Source organism: Carassius auratus, chromosome 27 (assembly GCF_003368295.1).
Source record: "Carassius auratus strain Wakin chromosome 27, ASM336829v1, whole genome shotgun sequence".
NCBI lineage: Eukaryota > Metazoa > Chordata > Actinopteri > Cypriniformes > Cyprinidae > Carassius > Carassius auratus.
The window spans coordinates 27,335,089-27,357,182 of NC_039269.1; the positions used below are offsets into that span (position 1 = coordinate 27,335,089).

Consider the following 22,094-nt stretch of genomic DNA (forward strand, 5'->3'; position numbering starts at 1 on the left):
ACAGTTCTTTTTGAGGTTATGCACAGCAGATCACATCATATTCACCTCAGAGACGGCCTGCGCTTGGAAATCGTGAACAAACCCAACAAAAACTGTGGATAAACAACCCAACAGAGAGAGGGACGCTTTGTTTTCACAGCACACTGAAACTCCCTCCTGTTTTTTACATGCTGGAGTCATGTGTCAGGTGTATGAATAAGGCTCGACGGTGCCACCCATCTTCTATTGTGAATGTCCACTCACTCTTCACTCTATCAATGCCCTCATTTTATTTATCTGGCAAATAATGAGAACAAAACTAAAACATCAGGACAGCAGCATCATGTTGCCTTTGTGTGCTCCTTTTTCCCTTTTGTGGTTTTGTGAAATCCACGTAGATGAGGATCCGTATAAACTAGAAGATTTTACAGTGTGAGTGGGGCTTGCTTGCCGTGTGGCATTGGCCATGTGTTTGCTAAGGTATTGCGAGTGGTTTGTAATTTGCGATGCAGCTGTCTGGCCGGCCCCGGTCAAAAGAGCCCAAATCTGTGTAATAATCTGGCCCTTGTTATATGAGGACCATTTGAATGTGTTTTTGTCCATGTTATTGTATGACACACAAAAATCATAAGTCTGGCTGCTTAGAAATATATACCTTTTTTTAAATATTTTTTAATACTTTATACTTTCATTCAAAAAAGATCCATTAATCAGATCAAAAGTATCAGTAAAGACTTTTATATTGTTATGAAAATGTGCCACCCCTGCACTATGCTTTTTATTGTATTGAAATAAACATACATTTTGGTAAACTAATCTATCTATCTATCTATATATCTATCTATCTATCTATCTATCTATCTATCTATCTATCTATCTATCTATCTATCTATCTATCTATCTATCTATCTATCTATCTATCTATCTATCTATCTATCTATCTATCTATCTATCTATCTTTCTATCTATCTATCCACTTTATATCTATATTAGTTTATATCAAGACTACATTGCTTTACAAGCCTAATACTTCTGATGTATTATAGCCTTTATCATCACTGTGTGTTATTTGAGGACTGTATACTATATTTTAAAATAAATGTTGCCTATACGTTACTAATGTAAAGCCTTCTTTTTGGATCTACAATTCTTTTTCAGTTTCCTTGTACATATGCAAACAGGTTTCCTGGTTTTACCTGATCGTAACAGGAGTTGGATAAATTTGCACAGACAAGGTTGGTGAGTGATTTTAGAAGAATTTCAGACTGAAGGAAAATACATATTTACTGTAACTGTTTGTTGAGTTTCAGCTTGTTCTTTTGTGCGTGCGTCTCTCTGCATTGCTATTAGACATTTGAGGAGGCAACATTAATTACTTTTGTCATTTCCTGAAGCTTCCAGTCTAGACAGAGAACCCTCCAACTTCCAGTCCAATACACAATACACTGTCTATCTTTAACTAGAAGCCAGAACCAACACATTACAGAAATGCACCAGTTCTACACCCCTGTAACAGGAAGCTCACAGCTTTAAAACATATGCCATGACTCACATCCTTGAAACCAACTTTACAGATGGTGGTAGTCTACTTTAATTTGGGTGGAAACTCCACACAAAGTAGGAGTTGACCTTTAATGCTTATTTTAGCTTTAACTAGTTCCACATGGTCACATAACAGATAATAGCATTGCCTGATACTGTAGTAACTCTATAGGGTGAAGAATGTGAGAGATACGTGGTATGACACTCCTGGAGTCTTTGTGATCTGAATATGCCTATGATGCTGAAATGTATGCAGTTCATTAAACTTTGTCCGATCTGAATTCATTTTTAGCTTATTCTATAGATTTTGGATCAGGTATTGTAGGCACTGATTTACACTTGCACTGCAATAGGAACATTGACGAAAATGCGTCACATAATTCACCTGCACTGAACATGAGCAGCAGAGGCCAGACAGAGAAAACAATGAGCAACAGACGTGCTTACGTAACACACACCCAGGCAAACTCTGCTCCACTTCATCCCATTGTGTGTGTGTGTGTGTGTGTACAGGTGTGTGTGGCATGTTTGAGTCGTCTTCTGAAGTAACAATACCACAGAAAGTGATGATCCATAACCAAACAAGCAGGCTTTCATCTCTATTGTTCAAAACAGAAAAACAAAAAATGACGCAAGTGATGAATACGAATGCATACAATTTTAATGTCATTGCATGGAAATATTATAAAATGTGTACAATTCACATAAACGTAAACTTCCACAAAAGTTGGCCAACTGTTTCTTAAGCTGTATTTCATATTTAGCTTCTGCTGGTGAATAATCAGTGGACACAATTCATATTTGCATCGTAATAACACCCCATTATAATGACCCCTTGAAAAAATGAGGCCCACTTGGTCTTAAAGGGACAGTTCACCAAATATTTAAATTACATTTTTTGGCTAAAATTGACAAGTTAAAAGATAACATAGCAAGATGGAGGCTCCTTCCACTATCTATGATTGGCAAAATTAATGCAATAAAAAATGGTTATTTTACCACAGTTCCTCTACCTTTTTCAAAATGTGCCTACTTATTTACCTTTATCTTTTTTCAAGCTTGTTATCTTACCATTTATTTGGGCTTATAAGACTCCCCGAATAGCAAAAGCGCACCTGCAGAAACCCACTCAGATGGGAGGGCTAGGACTTCCAGTCTTTAAATATTATTATCGGGCAGCAAATGCCAGGGTTCTATCTTACTGGCAGAGGGGTATTCCTGGTGAAATTTTCTCTGTGGCAGACCCTTTATGGCTTAGATTAGAGACGTTTTCTCTTACAACATCGTGTCTCCCAGTTTTACTTTTCTCAAAAGTTTCTCCCTCAACAAAACTAATTGGCAACAATTTAATACTTAAAAATTCATTACGAATATTAAATCAGATAAGGAAACATCTTAAAACACAGGCCGTCTCTGTTCTTACACCCATCGCTAACAATCACACGTTTAAACCTTCTCAGTTAGACCCACGTTTTATTGAATGGAAAAATAAAGGTCTGATGTCTATTAGGGATCATTATGTAGATGGTAAATTTGCATCTTTTAATCAACTACAATCTGTATGTAATCTCCCAAGATCTGACTTCTTTCGATTTTTACAAGTAAGACATTATGTTCAAACGGTTATCCCACAATTTACTGACAAACCTGAGATTAATACATTTGAACAATTTTTTTTGGTAAATCCAAGCTCTAAACATCTGATCTCACGATGTGTTAATTCCTTCCAACTGCCTGTGAACACCAATCATATAAAAGAAGCCTGGGCTAAGGATTTTGAGGAAGAAGTGTCTGATGAAACCTGGAATGATAGTCTCAATAAGATCCAAGATTGCTCAATAAATGTGAGGCACAGGTTGATTCAATTTAAAGTGATACATAGACTATATTATTCCAAAACCAAATTGAATAAGATATACAATTCTATCTCTCCAATTTGTGACAGATGTAAATCAGAGGAGGGTTCTTTGTCACAAACTGTTTAATTTTTGATCTGCTATATTTGATTTCTTTTCAAAAGTTTTTAAAAAAGAGATTAAACCGGACCATAGTCTTGCAATTCTCGGATCCTCGAGTCATTGAATGGTCTTCCAAGATCTCAGCAACGACCTCTATTGATGGGTATGACTCTTGCGAAAAAAATTATACTTTTAAACTGGAAATCTCCGGACTCTCCATCGTTCAAAGTGTGGTTAAGTGAATTGTTTCACGTCATACAACTGGAAAGGATACGGTCCTTGGAGTCCAAATCTCGCCGCCAATTTCAATCTATATGGCAGCCCTTTGTGGATTTCCTCAAAGTCTGAATAATGTATAATTATTTTTCTCTTTGTAACAAATCATGTATGATTAGGTCTTGTTTATATTAGTCCATCCCCCATTGTGTTGTTGTTGTTGTTGTTTTTTTGTTTGGTTGTATTGTCTGATTTTCTTTGTTTTAATTTGTACATCATGTAAAAAGTTGTAAATAAAATATATATATATATAAAAAATAAAAAAAAAGGGACAGTTCACTCAAAAATGTTAATTCTGTTATCATTCAATCCCCCTCATGTCATTCCAAACCTATAAAACATCTGGTTAATTATAATGGCATACTAACATATATATATATATATATATATATGCGAAAGTAGTATGTTAGTATGCTATTACTGTTTACTTCTGAGAACATGTGTGAGGTTGTAGTACTTAATTTCTAAGCAGTGAAACCGGTCCATATCGAACGCAAGGAGAACAGGAGATCCTCTTTTGATAAAGGTGCTTGATAACACATTGTGTGAGATCCACATATTTCTTCCATCCTCCAGTCAGCCTTCAGAGTGAGATCCTCTTCTTCAGATCTTGTATTTCTGTTTCCCTCTGTCACCGATCACACAGATGTGCTGTGAGAGCGAGAGAAGGATCGTAGGAAGCTCTAAATAAAGCCACTGCACAATAAACACATCACGAGCACTGGAATGCACAAAGAGAGCTAGATGAAAACAGAAATTAAACTGAAATCCATTAAACAAAGATTCTGAGCAAACTCGGTTATCAGGGGAAAGACAGTCTCTACAGACATCAGTTCTGTCTCACACAAAAAGCACTCCTCACATGAAGATCCTCCACTTTTTGATTTATTTTTTTGTCAACTGAACCCCCTAAAATATGTACTTGAATTTCCTCCTGAGAAATATTTCCTGAACACACATCTGTTGTCAGTTAATGGTCAAATCTCACGCAGAACAAATTAAATAATGATTTTGTTAAAATAATAAAATATTCTACTTCTTCACCAAGTGTTTTATTTTGATTATTTTTATTTAAAAATTAATTAAAATTTTATGATAATTGTACTACCTTTAAAAGTTTTCAGTCAGTACGTTTTTTTCCCCACTATTTAATGATAATCTAGTATTTAAATATACGCAAGGCCCATTTTTATATATATTTCTGTGCATTTTATTGCATGCCAAATATGTACAGTACAGACCAAAAGTTTGGACTCACCTTCTCATTCAAAGAGTTTTCTTTATTTTCATGACTATGAAAATTGTAGAGTCACACTGAAGGCATAAAGGGCTATTTGAGCAAGAAGGAGAGTGATGGGGTGCTGCTCCAGATGACCTGGCCTCCACAGTCACCGGACCTGAACCCAATCCAGATGGTTTAGGGGTGAGCTGGACCGCAGACAGAAGGCAAAAGGGCCAACAAGTGCTAAGCATCTCTCGGGGAACTCCTTCAAGACTGTTGGAAGACCATTTCAGGTGACTACCTCTTGAAGCTCATCAAGAGAATGTCAAGAGTGTGTGAAGCAGTAATCAAAGCAAAAGGTGACTACTTTGAAGAACCTACAATATGACATATTTTCAGTTGTTTCACACTTTTTTGTTATGTATATAATTCCACATGTGTTAATTCATAGTTTTGATGCCTTCAGTGTGAATCTACAATTTTCATAGTCATGAAAATAAAGAAAATTCTTTGAATGAGAAGTTGTGTCCAAACTTTTGGTCTGTACTGTATTTGACCATATGTATGTTTTTGTAATTAATATTTTTATGATAATTACACTACATTTTAAAGTTTGCACTCAGTAAGTCCCCCCCCCCTTTTTAATGATAATCTGATATTTAAATATACGTAGGGCCCATTTTTATATATATTTTTGTGCATTTCATTACTGTATGTATTTGTTTTTTAAAGAAATTAATACATTTATTGTAATAATACTTCATAATATTACTGGATTTCCTTCAAGAATTACATTGTGAGTGTACACATGACTCCTGAAAATGCTGTCTATGTAGGCAGCTCACTAGATGTCCGAGCAGTGCAGCTGTCTATGACGTATGCATGTGAGAGATAGATTCTAGATTGTTGGAGAATTGAGTTGAACAGCTCAGGGCGTTCTCTGAAGTGGGTGTCATTTTTCACAACAGCTCTCTTACCCCTAGCAACCGGTCCTCCAAATGGAGACAGATGGACAACTGTGCAGCTGCAGAGAGACTTTCCTTCCCTAATTCTGGCAGTGCTAATGCTGTCTGTCATTTCACGCTTTGGGTAGACATTACAGGCTCGGCTCAGTAATACGTCACTGCAGTTCTAGCAAACAAACCAGAGAAGTTCTGTACTCACTGATCTCACACCAGCTGTCACGTCCAGACTGAGGAAAGGGCGAGGGCTTCGTCTGGGGATATTCTCACATTAAGATTCATAAAGCTCTTTGACAGAAGTGACAAACAACATTTGAGTACACTTTTACAGACCGAATGAACAATATCAAGGTGTCAATTTCAGTCAGTGGGACAGTTTCAATGTTGATAAACAGGCTCTTACATTGAGATCTCTGAAGTATTCGTCATTATCCAAAACATTGCAGACCACAAACTCAACATCTGGACCAAATATCATACATGAATGAAACGGATGTGCTCATCTGTGTTTGGGACGTCTTGATTTGGTTTCAGACTATTGTTTTTGAGGGAAAAATCAGACAACAGTGGTCTTAACCCTGTAAAGCCTAACATATGAAATAATAGTAAAAAAAACATTTTTTATTTATTTATATGGAACAGTCTTTTATGGCTCACAGATACAGAGGTTGAAAAAATTGCCGTTTGGGGCAGCAAAAAGTTCTAATTGTAGTGTAAATAAATACTTTTATAAAGTGCATATTAATATCAGTTGTCACTCTAAATTTCCTAATCAAATGTCTTAGAGGATATAAGCAAAAAAACATATTATATAGTGCAATAAAATTAAGAGATGAACAAATAAATGATCCTGAACAGCCTGATGGATCATATTTGATGCTTGCATTTTAACATAATTTTCAAAAAAAAAAAAAGATTTATGGATATTCAAGCAAATGTGAGTTGCTTCAGTCCAGTAAGTTTTCATCCTGAAATATACTAACAATATAAAAGTTATAAGTAAAGATTTCACAGCAAAAAGACATGTGAACCACAAGCTTTAGAAGGTGAACATTTTTATAATTGCTTATTATCATGCCTATTATTAACATATTGGCTGTTTATTAGTATTTATATAGCACATTTTCTACACCCCTAAACTACAACTACCTTACTAACTCTCTTATAGGGTTAAAAGTATGTTATCCATTATATTAGTACAATAGTATTAATAAGTTTAGATGATGTACAGTATGTAATCATCACTTACAGTCTGGCAGATATCCTGTCCCACTGGGCCCCTGTTTCACCAGAAAACTGTGACAGACACAAAACGAGCCCCTCAGAAACACTTCATATCTACAAGTTTTCCATTGCCCCACACTCCTGCACTGACTGGCTAAAGAAGGCAGCTCCGGCCTGTACTGGTCTCTCCGTCTGTGGACTCACCCAGCTACTTTGCTCATCTTGAGCCTGAAGGCTTCAGTGTGATTCAGCAGAGTCCTCCTGGTGTTTCCAGTGTCCATGATGAACTGTGGGAGGAAAGACGCCGAGACGAAGACTGTCGCTCACTATCAGCTTAAGAAGCACACTTGACAGGACTGAAGTCATCATATCTCAGAGGCACAAAATAAACACTCAAATGCATGAGTTGTACTGCAATGTATCAAATATTACTGTACTCCATAAGAAAATCATCATCATCCATAAATCACAAACCAGTTTTAATTCATTGATATAACTGAAAACATATATTATATTATATTATATTATATTATATTATATTATATTATATTATATTATATTATATTATATTATATTATATTATATTATATTATATTATATTATATTATATTATATTATATTATTCAAAAGTTTAAGCTGGGTAAGATTTAAAAAAAAAAAGTTTAAAATTGTTCTTTTGCTCACCCATGTTGGAATAATTTTTTTTTTTATTATTATTATTCATAAAGAATAGTGACATTTCACAATTCTTTCTATGTTGTTGTTGAAAATAATTTTGCTGCTAAAATATTTTATATTTCACCATTTTTCCGGATCCTTAGATGAGAATTCAAAAGACCAGCATTTATTGGAAATAAAAATCTTCTATAACACAACGACTTTACTGTCACTTTGGATCAATTTACTGAATAAAAGTATCATTTACACTTTTTTAAAGTTCAATTCCTGTCCATTAACTACAACGTTTGCCTCAATAAACTCCTAATTGGCTGCTTATTAATAGTTAGAAAGGTAGTTGAAGTTTAAGTATTGTGTAGGATTAGCTGTGTAGAATATGTGCTTTATAAAAATACTAACAAACAGCCAATACGTTAATAACAGGCATGCTAATAAGCAACAAGCTAATAGCGATAACTGGTCTGTATAATAAAGTGTTACCATTTCCTTTAACAAATAATACAAAGATAAGTAAGTAATGCACACTTTTGAACAGTATTATACTATTAAATGTTTAAACATGCAAATATAATAGATTTAATGCATGCCCCTGATTTTGCAGAAGTATTATTGTTGTACTTTTGTAGCTGGATCAGACTGTGGACAAAGAAAATCAAATGCATTGAAAACAAATGTACAAAAGAAAATGTATGGCATCATTAAAAGCAGCAAGTTAGCAAAAAATGGCAATTAAGACTAAAAACAATCCTCTGGCTTCTAAGTGGCATGGAATGAATGGAGCTTTCTTGCTTGATTTAACAGAGGTACAAATTATACATGATTGACTGACCTCTGATATGTTCAAGCATATTGAGAGAGCGGAGGAATCTGTTATAAAGCATCTGAAAGGCCTTTCTTCATTTGAAAGGATATTAAAGTGATTGAGACAGTGAGTTTATCCAGACAGACAGACAGCAGACATACCTCCACAATCAGGATGTTCTTCAGAACATATCCACAGAATACTTACTATAAAAATAAAAACAACTAAATTAGCACAGTACTCAGACTAGGTCAAGTAGAATTGTGGGAAAATACAAAAACAGCTCGGAAGGAAATCATCCGGATGCACAGCACTAATGAGAATTTGTGGGATTGTGCTTAAATATTTGTAATATAATCCTGGGGTAAAACATTCAGTTTCCATTATATTTAACCAAGGACTTGATTGGAGGCTTTTTTTTTTTTTTTTTTTTTTTACAATATGCCAATTTTTTGAAATTTTCTTTCCTTTAATGACATTTTTTATAAAATATCTATATAAAATCGACATTTGTATAAATTCTACATTTTTTTATTAATGATTGTGTGTATACTATCATACAAGCAAAAAAATAAATAAAAATAAAAATAAATTTGGACTATGAATATTTCCCAGGATGCTAAAGTTAAAACAGAGGGAATTCATATTTAGGGGGGAATAAAAAGACAAAAGATGTTTTAATGAGCTGTGTCTGTATTACAATCCTGAGCTCTGCTGGGGAATCCAGTTACCTGAGCATCTGAGCAGATCAATCCTCTTCCTGAAGATTAGATTTCATAAACCTGTGACAAACTCTAACCTCTCAGTCATGTCCATCACAAGACACACACACACACACACTCACACACACACACAGACGCACATGCACACACACACACACACACACACACACCTCTCAGTGCTCCTAACTAACACATTTTGCCTATAGTTATTTTAAATAAACTTCAAAAGGTAGATCTTAAAAATCACGTCCAGGTCACGTTCCACATGAAAAAACATGATATTTCTCAAAAACAAGCATTTTTTGCATATTGACGTTATTTGGCCAGGTTTCATGAGAAGATCGTTTTTATCTTTCCACTCAGCACTGACAGCTTCTCCGCTCCGTTAACTAGTCATTCTGGTGTGAAAACAGCGGTCAAATATTTCTAGTATTATTGTTTCATTAACAGGGAAAAACAAAATCAAGAACATTTAGTACATATTTACTGGAACCAGTGTGTTTGGAAAGACTTATTTACTATAAAAGAGTTAAGAAATCAGATCAGAAGTTAGTGACATCACTTTTATTATTAAATTAAGTGGATGCTTTACAGACAAAGTGATTTAGTAAATGACAGTTAACCTAGATTCACCTGGGTTCAACACACACAGGCTTTATTTGCAAAATGTCAGCAGAGCTGCAAAAAAGCCCTGAAAGCTGAAATGGAAATCACCTGACCTCACAATCTGAGATTCAGAGCATGACAAATATAAAGTCATGACGCCCTCTGTTGACTAAATACATCCAGTACAGCCAACACTCATCAACAACAGTCACATTCCATTAATGCATGCACAAATACACCACCTAGTACAATTTACCTTTTTTTTCTATCATTTCGCAGGCTATATATTTTCACTATATATTATTTACTTGATATACAATTTTACTCTAGTCTAGGCCTTTACATACATTTTAGTAACTTATTAGGTCTTTTGAACTTCAAAAAAAAAAAAAAAAAATATATATATATATATATATATATATATATATATATATATACATATATATATATATACTGTATAAAGCAGCACCGCTGGAAATGTTTGGGTTGCGCATCTGACTTCACACAGTAATTTACATGCAAGACATCCATGATTCATAATGACGAAGGCATGCAGAGAAAAATGTGCTGCAGTCCACTAGGTCAGTGCAGAACTGATAGCTTCCCTTCAGCACACACAGCACCACGGTGTCATGATGGCAAAGATCATCCATGATATTCCTTGCCAGTCTCTCTGTCCTGGAAAATCCCATGAAAGCTAAAGTCTAACTGTCCACTTTGATCCAAAAAGTGAAAACATTAACATAATATCTACATGCTTCATAGGCATTACCGGTAAAACAATCCTTCTTGTCATCATAAATTAAAACAACACCTAAGAGATCCTAATGTGAATTTTCCAACAAAACATATTTAAAAAAATATTATTCACTATCAGAAGTAATTGAACTGCAATGCAAAGACGTTATTTCAAACAGAATTAGTGTTGGCACTAATTAAGATTCCCTGGTAAATCCTAAAGTGGCATCTAACCGTTGTCTCATATAATTATGATCTTATGATCAAATTCTGATAGCAATTCCATCTACAAAGCTGATTTTTCTTTTCAGTGGTAACCTTGCAATCAAGACTAAAAACAACAAGCTAACATGCATGTTATGTGAACACTTAGCCAGAGTCAATGATAACTGTAGTGTCCAAAATGAATCCACATGCAAACTGATTGCTATTAACGTCTCATAAGGAAAAGCAATTCATTGCATTACTCGCATATATCAATATCCCACACAATTTTACCATAAATTTGCTTGTATAAAAAAAAATATTAATCTCAAAACTACTTTAGCAGGTCCATTAGGAAATATTGTTTTCAGTATAAATCAGGCACTATGCTGTAAATGACTGTATTGCTGCTAAAGTATTTAAAATCTTAAAAAAGTACTTCTTTACAAACACAAATTTATTGCCGATATATATATATATATGAATATACTTTTGTTCATATGCAATGTGGTCCTAAAATCACATGTGATCTAGTGAGTCTGCACGGTGGACATCATCAGTGAGTGGTTAGATGACTCTTTAATTTCATTTCCAGGACCTGTCCATGATAACCCCGTGTGGGATGTAGACGCACTCCAGATCCTCAGAGTAATGCTCGGGAAAGGAGAACAGGTCCAGCGGGTCACCAGACCAATCATCTGGGATCTGTCAAGCACACTTGAGTTCAGATGAGACACATGCATTTTTTCACGTGTTGCAAAGTTGCAACTGCATGTTGGCTACAGTGTGCTCACAAAGTTGACAAGGGAGTGCTTATTTAAGCTGTACAAAACATTAGTGTCATTTGTTACGTTATTCCCATTTATTTATGTTTGTTGTTGTAAAATACCAGTCTCAAATAAGTTTCATTAGGTGCTCAAAAAACAACAACAACAAAAAACTGCAGTATACATAAGGGTGTACTACGTTCACATTATTGTATGTATAGTTAATAATATATGGCTTCTGTTGCATTTATTCTGAGACAATTATATTTTAATGAAGATATTGTTTTTAGTGCCTAAGAAGCCGTTTTCATTGGGATTGTTTACTGGTGCAGGTAATAGACAATATAGAAATACAATTCAGAACAGAGTTGAAGAAGTGTAGCATTGCATCACTTGCTCACCAATGGATGCTCTGCAGTGAATGGGTGCCGTCAGAGTCCAAACAGCTGATAAACACAATAATCCACAAGTAATCCACACCACTCCAGTCCATCAATTAACATCTTGTAGTGAAAAGCTAAATGTTTGTAAGAAACAACTGCATCAAGATGTTTTAACTATAATAACCCATCCTTTAGTAATAGAATAAAATAAAATCTCTTTTGTCCTCTCATATCAAAACCACTTATTTCTTTAGCACTCTTTTATTTTTCACTTGTAAACATGACTTGATCTGTGCATATTTCTTCCCCGATTCTGACAAGATGACTTTTCAGTGACTCGATGATTTGAGAAATGATCTGAATAATGACTATTATTATCAATATTTTCTTCTGTAGAGCTGCTTTACAATTAAAAAGTAATGTTTCATATAACTAATATTTAACAAATTAACACTTATTTTTCTGCATATTATCACGAAACAAATGATATGCAGCAAACAAAACTCCACATATCAGATAACAAAGAGAATAAATCCACATTAAGGTCATTTCTACTTTACTTTCTACTCAAAAAAATATACTTTTAAAAAAAGCCATAGGCTTCTGTAAAGGTGTTATAATTAATCGTCTGTTACACAATTATAAACGTTTTTGCAGGTGCATTTTTTACAGTTCAGCTTCAAAAAGGTTTAGTGTTACGCTTATAATGTAACATTTAGCATACACAAACAATGCATCATTAATATTAATGAGATCACGGAGAAGAAGAATGAACAAGCATTGCTTAATATGTCCATGAGAGCATCCCTTGTCTGCTGTCTCTCTTCACTCCACCCAAGTGCAAGAGACTGACAGGAGCGATGGCCATTCACAAGTCTCCGGGACAGTAACGAGGGAAAGATGCTTTTGGAAACAATCAGCCCCCCGCAGCTCCGAGCAGCAGTGAGCGCCACAGGAACCACCGCAGAAACGAGGCGGTAGATATTCGCCACAGTCTCTCAAAGACCGCGTCAGATCCACAGATGTGGGTGTTGTGGTCGGTGTGTGTGTTATTAGTCTGACTGAACCATTAGAGTTGAGAAACTTCTGACAATGCACGTCTGTTTACGTTGAGCTGCGGAATGGACGCACTCATGAAGTGAATGTCGATGGAGAACGTTCACGCTCCTCGTTGTCGTCGAGGCATGGATGCATTCCTGCTCTACCTTCTTCTGCTAGTGGGGATTGCGAAGGGATCAAACTATGGCTACGTGGAATGGTCGGAAAACGACAAAGATCCCGAACTCAAGGCTAAATACCCGGTTTACAGCACCGGGGAGACGATGCACCAGCAGCCGACCGTCTCCAGCACCGAGCGGACGGCCGTGGCGCATAAGCTCGAGGAGGATCTGCCTCGGGTGGTCACCGCTTTCCTGCACACGGGGGACTCGTCCACCCTGGAGCATGTCAGCTGCTCTCGGCGGTACGAGCTGAGCAGTCTCCGCGGTGGAGCTCACGCCGCCTCGCACTCCTCCCTCCACGGCGTCCTCGACACCATGACGCACGCCACCAACATCCTAAACACGCTCCTGCAGTCCAACAGCTCTAAGAGGCAGCATCCGATGAGGGATGTCCAGTGGTTCCACGCGCTCGTCACGAGTATGTTGGAAGGGAATCCTAAAATCCACCGGGCGGTGCTCACATTTCACACGGAGTCTCCCGAGGGGCAGATGTTCCTTCAGGCGACCCGAGGAGAGGAGCGCATAGTGCTCCAAGATCTGTCCAACACCGCGCGCCATAGCCTTAAAAACAGGACGTCTGAGTCCGACTGGTACAACGAGTTCCGGGACCCCAAGGGACCCCAGAGGCTGACCAAAAGTCTAGGGTTTCCAGCAGCGCAGGACGGATATTTTCTGGACAGAAGTCGTGTCAAGTGGTCTGCGCCCTATCTGGAGTGCGCGCGCGGCCGGTTTGTGCCGCACTGGCTGCTGACGCTCTCCGCCGGTCTCTACGGTCTGAAGAACACCACGGCGCCGGAGTTCAGGTAAGACTCTCTGAATGCAGAAGTCACCACAGACTGAACAAGAATTAAACTGAACTCACAATCTCCAAATCCATGTTTATGTAAGACGAGTACGTTTTAGTTTGAACACATTTAATAAAGGTATTGAATATACACCATGACTTTGCAGTAGGCTAGCTTACACGTTTAATGCGAGATCAGTTGTTCACAAACAGGTGCAAGTTGTCACTCACATTTGTAAGCCCAAAACTGTAAGGAGTATTTTCACCATCTTTTGCTGTAGTGTGTAATTGTGTCAAATGTTAACTGATATTTCTGACTCACTAAAGCAAAGTATTTAAATAACTGACTTAAATCCATTTTAGCTTGTGAAAATACTAGTGTTGTAATCATTTTGGCCACCACTGTATTCCACTGAGTAGCCTAGGTCTATTTCAGAAGTATTCGATTTCTGTTGGTACATTTGGATACAAAATATTATATAAACATTTCCTTAAGAATGAAAGATTTGTTTAGTGAACACATGCCAAGCTGTCATGAAGGGGTCAGCTGGCATAAAACAGGAATACCACTAATTAGTCTTTTATAAATGCAGCAAAATTTCAACTGTAAAACAATGAAACACAAAACATCGTAGTGAAGCAGCGAGTTTACATAGTTGTATGGGAAACACATCCTAAGTCTAGAACAACGTGAAAGTAAGTAAATGATAACAACATTTTCCTGTTTAATTTTCAGGTCACTGTGCTGCTCTCCTTCAGTTTCATTGTCTTTGTTTCATTTTTAAGAAGTACATTAAATCACTTAAAAAGACCATGAAGCACATGAATCTCCCTCAAGGTGTTTTACATAAGGTCTGCATAGCCTACTTAGACTTTTTTATGGTTAGTGCTGTTTTATTTAATGGTCTGCTGCATAAGTTGGCATGCTTCAGTGGTGGATATTTGAGTCTAGCGCCTGACATGACTGATCTTTGCTGTCAATCAAACTGAAAACGAACCAACTCCTTCTCAAAGCTATATTTTTGTCTCTCCTGACTCTCCTGGAACAAAAATCCTCTCTGGGTCAAAACCCCTGGAAGAACACAACATGAGGGTTAAAACTACAACATGGCAACATGTTCCACTCTTCAGGTTATTGACCACTAAGTAACTGGGAATGAAACGTTTGTAAGCTTTGTAAGATTTCCAATCTGTCAACAATCAGGATTTTCAAGCTTCTGAAATTAAAAACACATTTGGCTGGCAATGCATTGTATTTTATAAATAGCTATAATTGTCAGCGAAATGCTAAATAGTTTTGTAAATTGCAAGCATAGAGCTTATATTTGGAGCTTTGTTACTTGCAGTATGCAGCGTCACGTCAGAGTAGATATTTTTCTTTAAGTGTGGAAACCTATGATTGCTGTTCTCTTTTTTCTTGCAGTATGTTTCACATCAGTTATTTTTATCCTTATGTAAGTTATTTATACGTTTGATCATCAAGACATTGTGAGAACAGGACTGTAAACATTGTTAACATCCCCCGACTTGAAAGAGCAGTGCGTTGAAGCAGATCATTCTCACATTTCTCTGTCACTTTATCTCTCTCGCTCATGCTCTATTTTCTTCACCTAAAGATAAGAGAGCGCTGGCAGCTCCAGCTATCTGCAGGTGTTTGTTTCACATCTCAGCAGACAGATGGCTTCTGCCTTGGGGCCTTCGCTGGAGTCCAAAATGAAACGGGAAGAAATGAGCAGAGAGGAGCAATTTGGGGGCTCATGCACATAACAATCAGTGTCTATCCCCTGCAGCTCCAGACTCCAGACAAAAAGAGAGCTCAGTCTTCTAATAATTTTTTTTTTCAAAGCAACAGGAACGAATGCATCCATTCATAAGAATGAAACCTTTAATTAAAGCCTGCAGTGTGAAACTGTTGTTGGAGTTTCAGAGGCGCACGATTACACCAGAAAATTTATAAAAATATTTATATACAAAATTTGAAATATGAAAAACTCTTATGCTCACTAATCCTGCATTTATTTGATCAAAAATGCAATAAAACCGGAATATTGTGAAATATTATTACAATATCAAATGACTGTTTTCTATTTGAATATATTTTAAAAGGTACTTTTTCTTCAGATTTTGTCTACAGTGTCACATGATCCCTCAGAAATCATTTTAACATGCTGATTTTCTGCTCAAGAAACATTTATGTTTAACACAGTTTTGCTGATAAGTACTTTTGAGAAAACCATGATACACTGACTTTTGACATTTGGTGCATCCTTTGCTGAAAAAAAAAGAAACTATTCAAACTTTCAAACATTTATTTGGTTGTGTTTTATACATAAACAGTGCTTAAATGTCTACTCTAGACCACATGTCATGAAGAGAAAACACAAATATTTTAGAAATATGTTTAAAATTTCAAATTGTATTGTCAGAAGTGTGAGATATAAACTCTCAACTGCAAGAGACTGCAACTGCAAGTTAATATCTTGAAATTCTGACTTCACTTGCAAGTTCATGTCTCACAATTCTGAGAAAAAAAGTCAGTTCACAGTTACCTTATTATTTATTATTCAGTGTTGGAGACAGACATGTGTTGTGCTGTCTCTCATTTTGTGGCACATGCTCTTCAGGTCTCGTCTCTCATGCTGTTGTCAGGCAGGAAATGGAAAGGAGAGGTTCATTTACAGCAATGCATTGATTCTAGAGTTAGTTGAATTAGATGCTGGAGACTGATGTGGTTCTTCATTCATTTCAACAGGGACATAGTAAGTATTTTAGTTTTATGTTACATTGTGCCTTTATAACAGACAACATCATCTTTTGTGAAATAAAAAAGTAGCAAAGTTTATGAGAGAACATGGCGTCGATATGGAGCAGCCTGGTCCACGGGTCTCAGATAACATGCCTTATGGGACATTGAAAGAGGAGCCCCTCTAATGGACCTCTATCTGGAGTAAAAGCCGAGCCAACAACTCTCATTTTCATGTAATGAACCAGGCTTTCCCTCCAAATCAGAAAGCGCGATTGCTTACATGAAAATCTTACATCATACAACAAGCAGCATTTGCAAATCAGATTGAATATGGCCTTGCAGAGTTGATAAAAACACGTTTCTTCTTGCAATCTAAAAAGTGGGATTCTGTTCTGTCTAATGATCTCATTCCGTGGGGAAGAACAATTGAAATGCCCTTGCAAAGTGGAGCGTGCAGCTTATAATGAGACTTTGTTTTGCACCAAAGAAAAGTGAAACTGCAGAAACTTTTGGATGCATGGAGGTTTGTTTTGTAGCCAACAAGTTGACCATTCTGCATTCTTTCAAAGAAATTGCAGTAGATTTTTAATAATCTGATTATTATTATTTTTCATATCATCCTGAGAAGCATAATTTTTTTTTTCTTTTTTTTTTTTTACAGTATTACATTGTTCGGAGCATAATAAACAAATGGTTTGGAAAAATGTATTTCTGAATTCATATTTTATTATATTTGCTATGTAGAGGACACTAAGAAACTGCAAACAAGACAAAAAGTTTTTTTTTATGTTCTATTTTTATAGTCAATATATCAGTCAATTTGTAGTTAATTAAAAAAGGTTAAAAAGGTAGTAACCTGCAATTATTTCAAGGACCTATTTATACTTAACTTTTTTTTTTCCTGTGATTGTAATTATGCAGTAATTATTCTAAGAAATGTGTATTTTGATTTCAAACCATATTTGACATTTCAGCCTCATTACTCTGTGTTGAAAAAATTATATATTTTGTATTACTGGTAAGTTATGATATTATAATATTTATTATAGCAGCTTTTTCTTCCTGTAAGAGTGGGCGTGGCCATTTGTACATTTTATTGGTCTGGCATCCATCTCATCTGTGTCCAGCTATTTTTAGCTGTACTAAACAGCTCACTTGGCTGCTTGATATTGGAAATTGGTTTGTCTTATCATATTATTTTAATGCATGACCTTATGAACACATTGGTTTGTAGTGCAAACAGTTTTACCATTTACCGACCTTTGTTATTTTTCTTTTTATTAGTTACTAAAAAAAAAAATGAAAAGAAAGGTGGGTAGAGTTCATACAAATATTAGTTTTTCTATTTTGATTGTCAGAGGTTAATCTCATCTCTTTTACAAGCAAAGTAAAACATGGTGAAATATGTTGTATACATGCTTGCTTGTGAGTTTTGTTCTAAGTTCAAAGCGATCCTTGAACATGAACAATGAAGTACAATTAAAGTGTTGTACTAAAGCAGGTATATATGCGTTTGAGCATAAATATAAAAAATACATTAGCAATTAATAATAGTAAGTCTTAGCATATGCACCTTAATATTTGAATTCACTGACTCATTCTTGCATATATGTGCATACTAATGTCTGCTCATCGGTAGCTCTCTTCACACTGTAAATGTGGTACAGGTCACATTATGTGTAGATTTTCATGTCCCCTGAAATGAAAGTGTCATGTTTTCATTTAAACCTCTCTGTCTCCTTCTGTGGTGGTGTAGAGGAGTTGTGCGGGTGGATGTTAATCTGCAGGATGTGGACATTGACCAGTGCTCCAGAAGCGGTTGGTTTGCAGGAACTCACCGCTGTAACTTGACAGCTATGGAGGTGAGTGTTCAGTCTCAATGACTGAAACACAAAAGCACTCATAATGTTTGCTTCTGCACCCAGACTTACATTAGGCACAAGTAAAGAAGTAAACAAAAATGGAATTTAAATTAAATATTGAAATTAAATGATAAATTCAAAAAAGCGCTGAATGATCATCACAAAAACCATATTAATGTAATAGGTCATTTTTTGGTGTAGAAATGCAAGTAGCTTTACATTAATCACAGATATGTAATGTCCTGCTTGCATTGAATATTTGGGAGCATATATAACATTTGAACATTTTCGTTTTGTTTGCATTTAACATAATTTTCCCCTGCCGTGTGTGACCTAATCAAAGCAACCCCGCATGTTTAAATCTTTCTAATGTCATAATATCCCTGATCATGTGAAACTTTTCATTTTGGACAGAGCACAATGATATTTCTGTGTGCTCAAGTGGGATTGCTTTCATGGTTCATTTTTTTTCCCTCTGTGAAGCTTCACTTTCCCTCCAGATTGGTTCATTATCTTTGTTTGTATTTTAGATGAATTAAATGGGGGATTTATTACATCCTTGACTGGAGTCTGTAGTGAGCTAGAAGTTGCTCTGCGAGAGCTAATTAGACCGTCCGAGCTGTTCTGCCCGCGTGCCAGAGAAAGTTTGGACTGGATTGGATGTTTCTGGAAGGCGCACTCATACGCTAAATTACATCACTCTGTGGGTTTATGCATTATGTCATTGCACAAGTGCTGGACTACATGAAATGCTGTGATAAACACACAAACAATTCTTGAATCAAGCGTGATTCAAACATTTGTTCCGCTGTTTTTTTATTTATTTTTATTCTGCTATTATCATATTAGTATGTAACATGGTATTTCTTTAAAAAATTGCCCGTATACATGAAACACCTAGTATTCAGAATCTGTCTGCTCTTTAGCTCTTTTTCAGTTTAAAGTGAGATTTGTTCTCCATCTGTGTGTGCATGCTAGGTGTAGGTGATCAAAATATTGTTGCATATGATAATATAGTTGTTTTTTGCTGGGATTTCAATGACAATGATTTATATTTCATAACCAAATGATAGTGCATATCTTTAAATCATTTTGTGAATCTTAGACACAATTCAAAATATATGATTATTCATAACAAATAAAAACAGTAAAACAGTAACAAAATTTCAATTTTCAGTCAAATTACATGGTTCTCTGTATCAATTTTAATAACAAAGTAAAAGCTATTTTTTATATTTTATTTCAATATTTTTTATTTCAATTCAATGAATAAAAGTGTTTTAATTTCTAATGCTATTAATAATTCTAAGTAAATAATATGCTAGCATGTAGCCTGTCCTGCATTTTAATACAGTCACTACACAAAAAACTTTTATACAAATGATTAAATAAAGATAGTGAGGAAAGTTTGAACAGAAACTGAGCTAAGTGTGTTCCCTTTTATAATCAGTTAATCTAATCAAAATTACTTTAGTTCAGCCATTGACTGAGTGAAAGAGAGTTTAGCATGGTAATATACAGTACATGGCAATGTTACTGTGTTTGGTCTTGACGGAATACATCTGCTACGCTGCTGCTGCAGAGCAAGTACCAAAACGTACTACTGCAAATACATCCACAGACATGCTGCTGTGAGCATGTAAGATATATGAAACCTGTAGCAGATCTACACAGGTGGAGCTGGGGAAGTGGACGGTTTCTGAAGTGCACTGCAACTACTACAACAAGCACTAACCGAGTATTTCAGTGTTGAGAAGCAAGCACATTGGCTGTTGATGTGAAAAGAAAGCTACACCATGTGAATAATAATGTGTTTCTATCCGATTTCATGACAGAACTTTGTGTTTAAAAAAAAAAAAAATCAGTCTTTACTGCACTATGGAAACTTTACTATGTATTACGTTAATACTGTGTTGGTTATTGTGAAATAATTAACAAGCACAAAGGGCTCCCGCTGAAAAAAACTAGTTTCAAAGCCTCTGATGGCTTTGTTTCATACGTTCAACAAACATGTCTGTCACCGATGGAGTTTTGGTTCCTTGCCGCTGTCGCCTCTGGCTTGCTTAGTTGGGGTCACTTCATCTACAGCGATATCATTGACTTGATTGCAAATAAATGCACAGAAACTATTTAAAGTGAACAGAGATGACATAACTGAATTCAATGATGAACTGCCTTTAACTATCATTTTGCATTATTGACAAATGAATGTTGTTCAGTGCTTTGACGCAATGTATTTTGTTTAAATCACTATATAAATAAAGGTGATTGATTGGCTGCAATGCTCAAGTACCAGTACTTTTGACGACACTATTGCTTAGCAACATAAACATGTACTGCTTTGTAACTGTAAAATTATAAATAAGTACATAAATAAAAAAAAATATATGTAAAGTAAAATGTTTTACTAATGCATGGTAGTGTCAGGGTTTTGCACTGTGACTTTGTTTTATGTTTGTTTCTTGTGTCTAGTGTCAGCACATGGCCTTGTTAGTTATTTTCTCGGCCATGTGCTCCTTTAGCCCCTCCTCCTTGTTGCCTTTTTACCACACCCTCTTGTTACCCTAGTTGGTCTTATTGTGCTCACCTGTCCCTCATGTATTTTCCTCCCTATTTATAGTGCACCTTACCCTTTTGTGTTTGCTGGACTGTTGTCATTGTCACTCTCTTTGTCTGTGGCTGAATATGTGTCAGTGTCTCCCTATCTGGTTGGTCTTGTGCCCTTGTTTTGTCTTGCCCTTGTGATTCTATGTTCTTGTCTTGCTCCTTGTTTTAGTTATTTGTTTGTTCTTGCCCTTTGCTTTTTAGTTCTAGTCTTGATTCTTGGTTTTGTTTGATCATTCTCTTAAGTTGGTTAAATTGGTAATTTCTTATTTTGTTCCTTTACTTTTGTTAGTTAATTGGTTTATATTCTTTGTCTTGGATTTAACTTGTGTTTTTGTGGAGCTTTCTCCTGTCTAGTCTTTTGTTCGAGTTCCTGACCCGTCCCCATGTGTCCTGCCCTGGTTCTACCAGCCTGGCATCTGGTATGTCTCCAGAGTCAGTGGTCAACAAGTTTCTGAGCTCTGCTCTATGGTTTCTTGTGTGGCATTCTCTATCAGCCTGGTCTTGGTGCCCCCTCTGTTGCCTAAGTATTTTGCCAGTTGTTTCTTGAAGCCTTCCCAATGGCCTTCCCTAGCTGTTCTGTTTATTGTGTTCCTGTTGTGGTATCTGTTGTGCACTTAACTACCTCTTGTATTAGTCTTTTCAATAAAACCTTGTTATCTCACTGCAATTGGGTCCTCCTTCCCTGATCCCTGACATTACGGACCAGCCAAATTCAGGATCCAGCAGATGAGCTTCACTACGCAATTTATGAGTTTGCAGTGATTGCTGCCAGCACCCCTGGGTTAGTCAAACCAGTCCCAGGCACCTTTGAT

The 22,094-nt window shown here is 36.1% G+C and overlaps 1 protein-coding gene across 1 annotated transcript in view; it reads left to right on the forward strand.

Annotated features, from left to right (window-relative positions):
• Window positions 1-12,759: 12,759 nt before the first annotated feature.
• Window positions 12,760-22,094, forward strand: part of LOC113046090 (probable G-protein coupled receptor 158) — a 42,632-nt gene continuing 33,297 nt past the window's right edge. Inside the window, exons 1-2 of the mRNA XM_026206958.1 lie at window positions 12,760-14,086; window positions 18,570-18,675. Of these exons, the coding sequence (XP_026062743.1) occupies window positions 13,206-14,086; window positions 18,570-18,675 (987 nt within the window). The 5' untranslated portion in view covers window positions 12,760-13,205. The remainder of the gene's footprint in view (window positions 14,087-18,569; window positions 18,676-22,094) is intronic.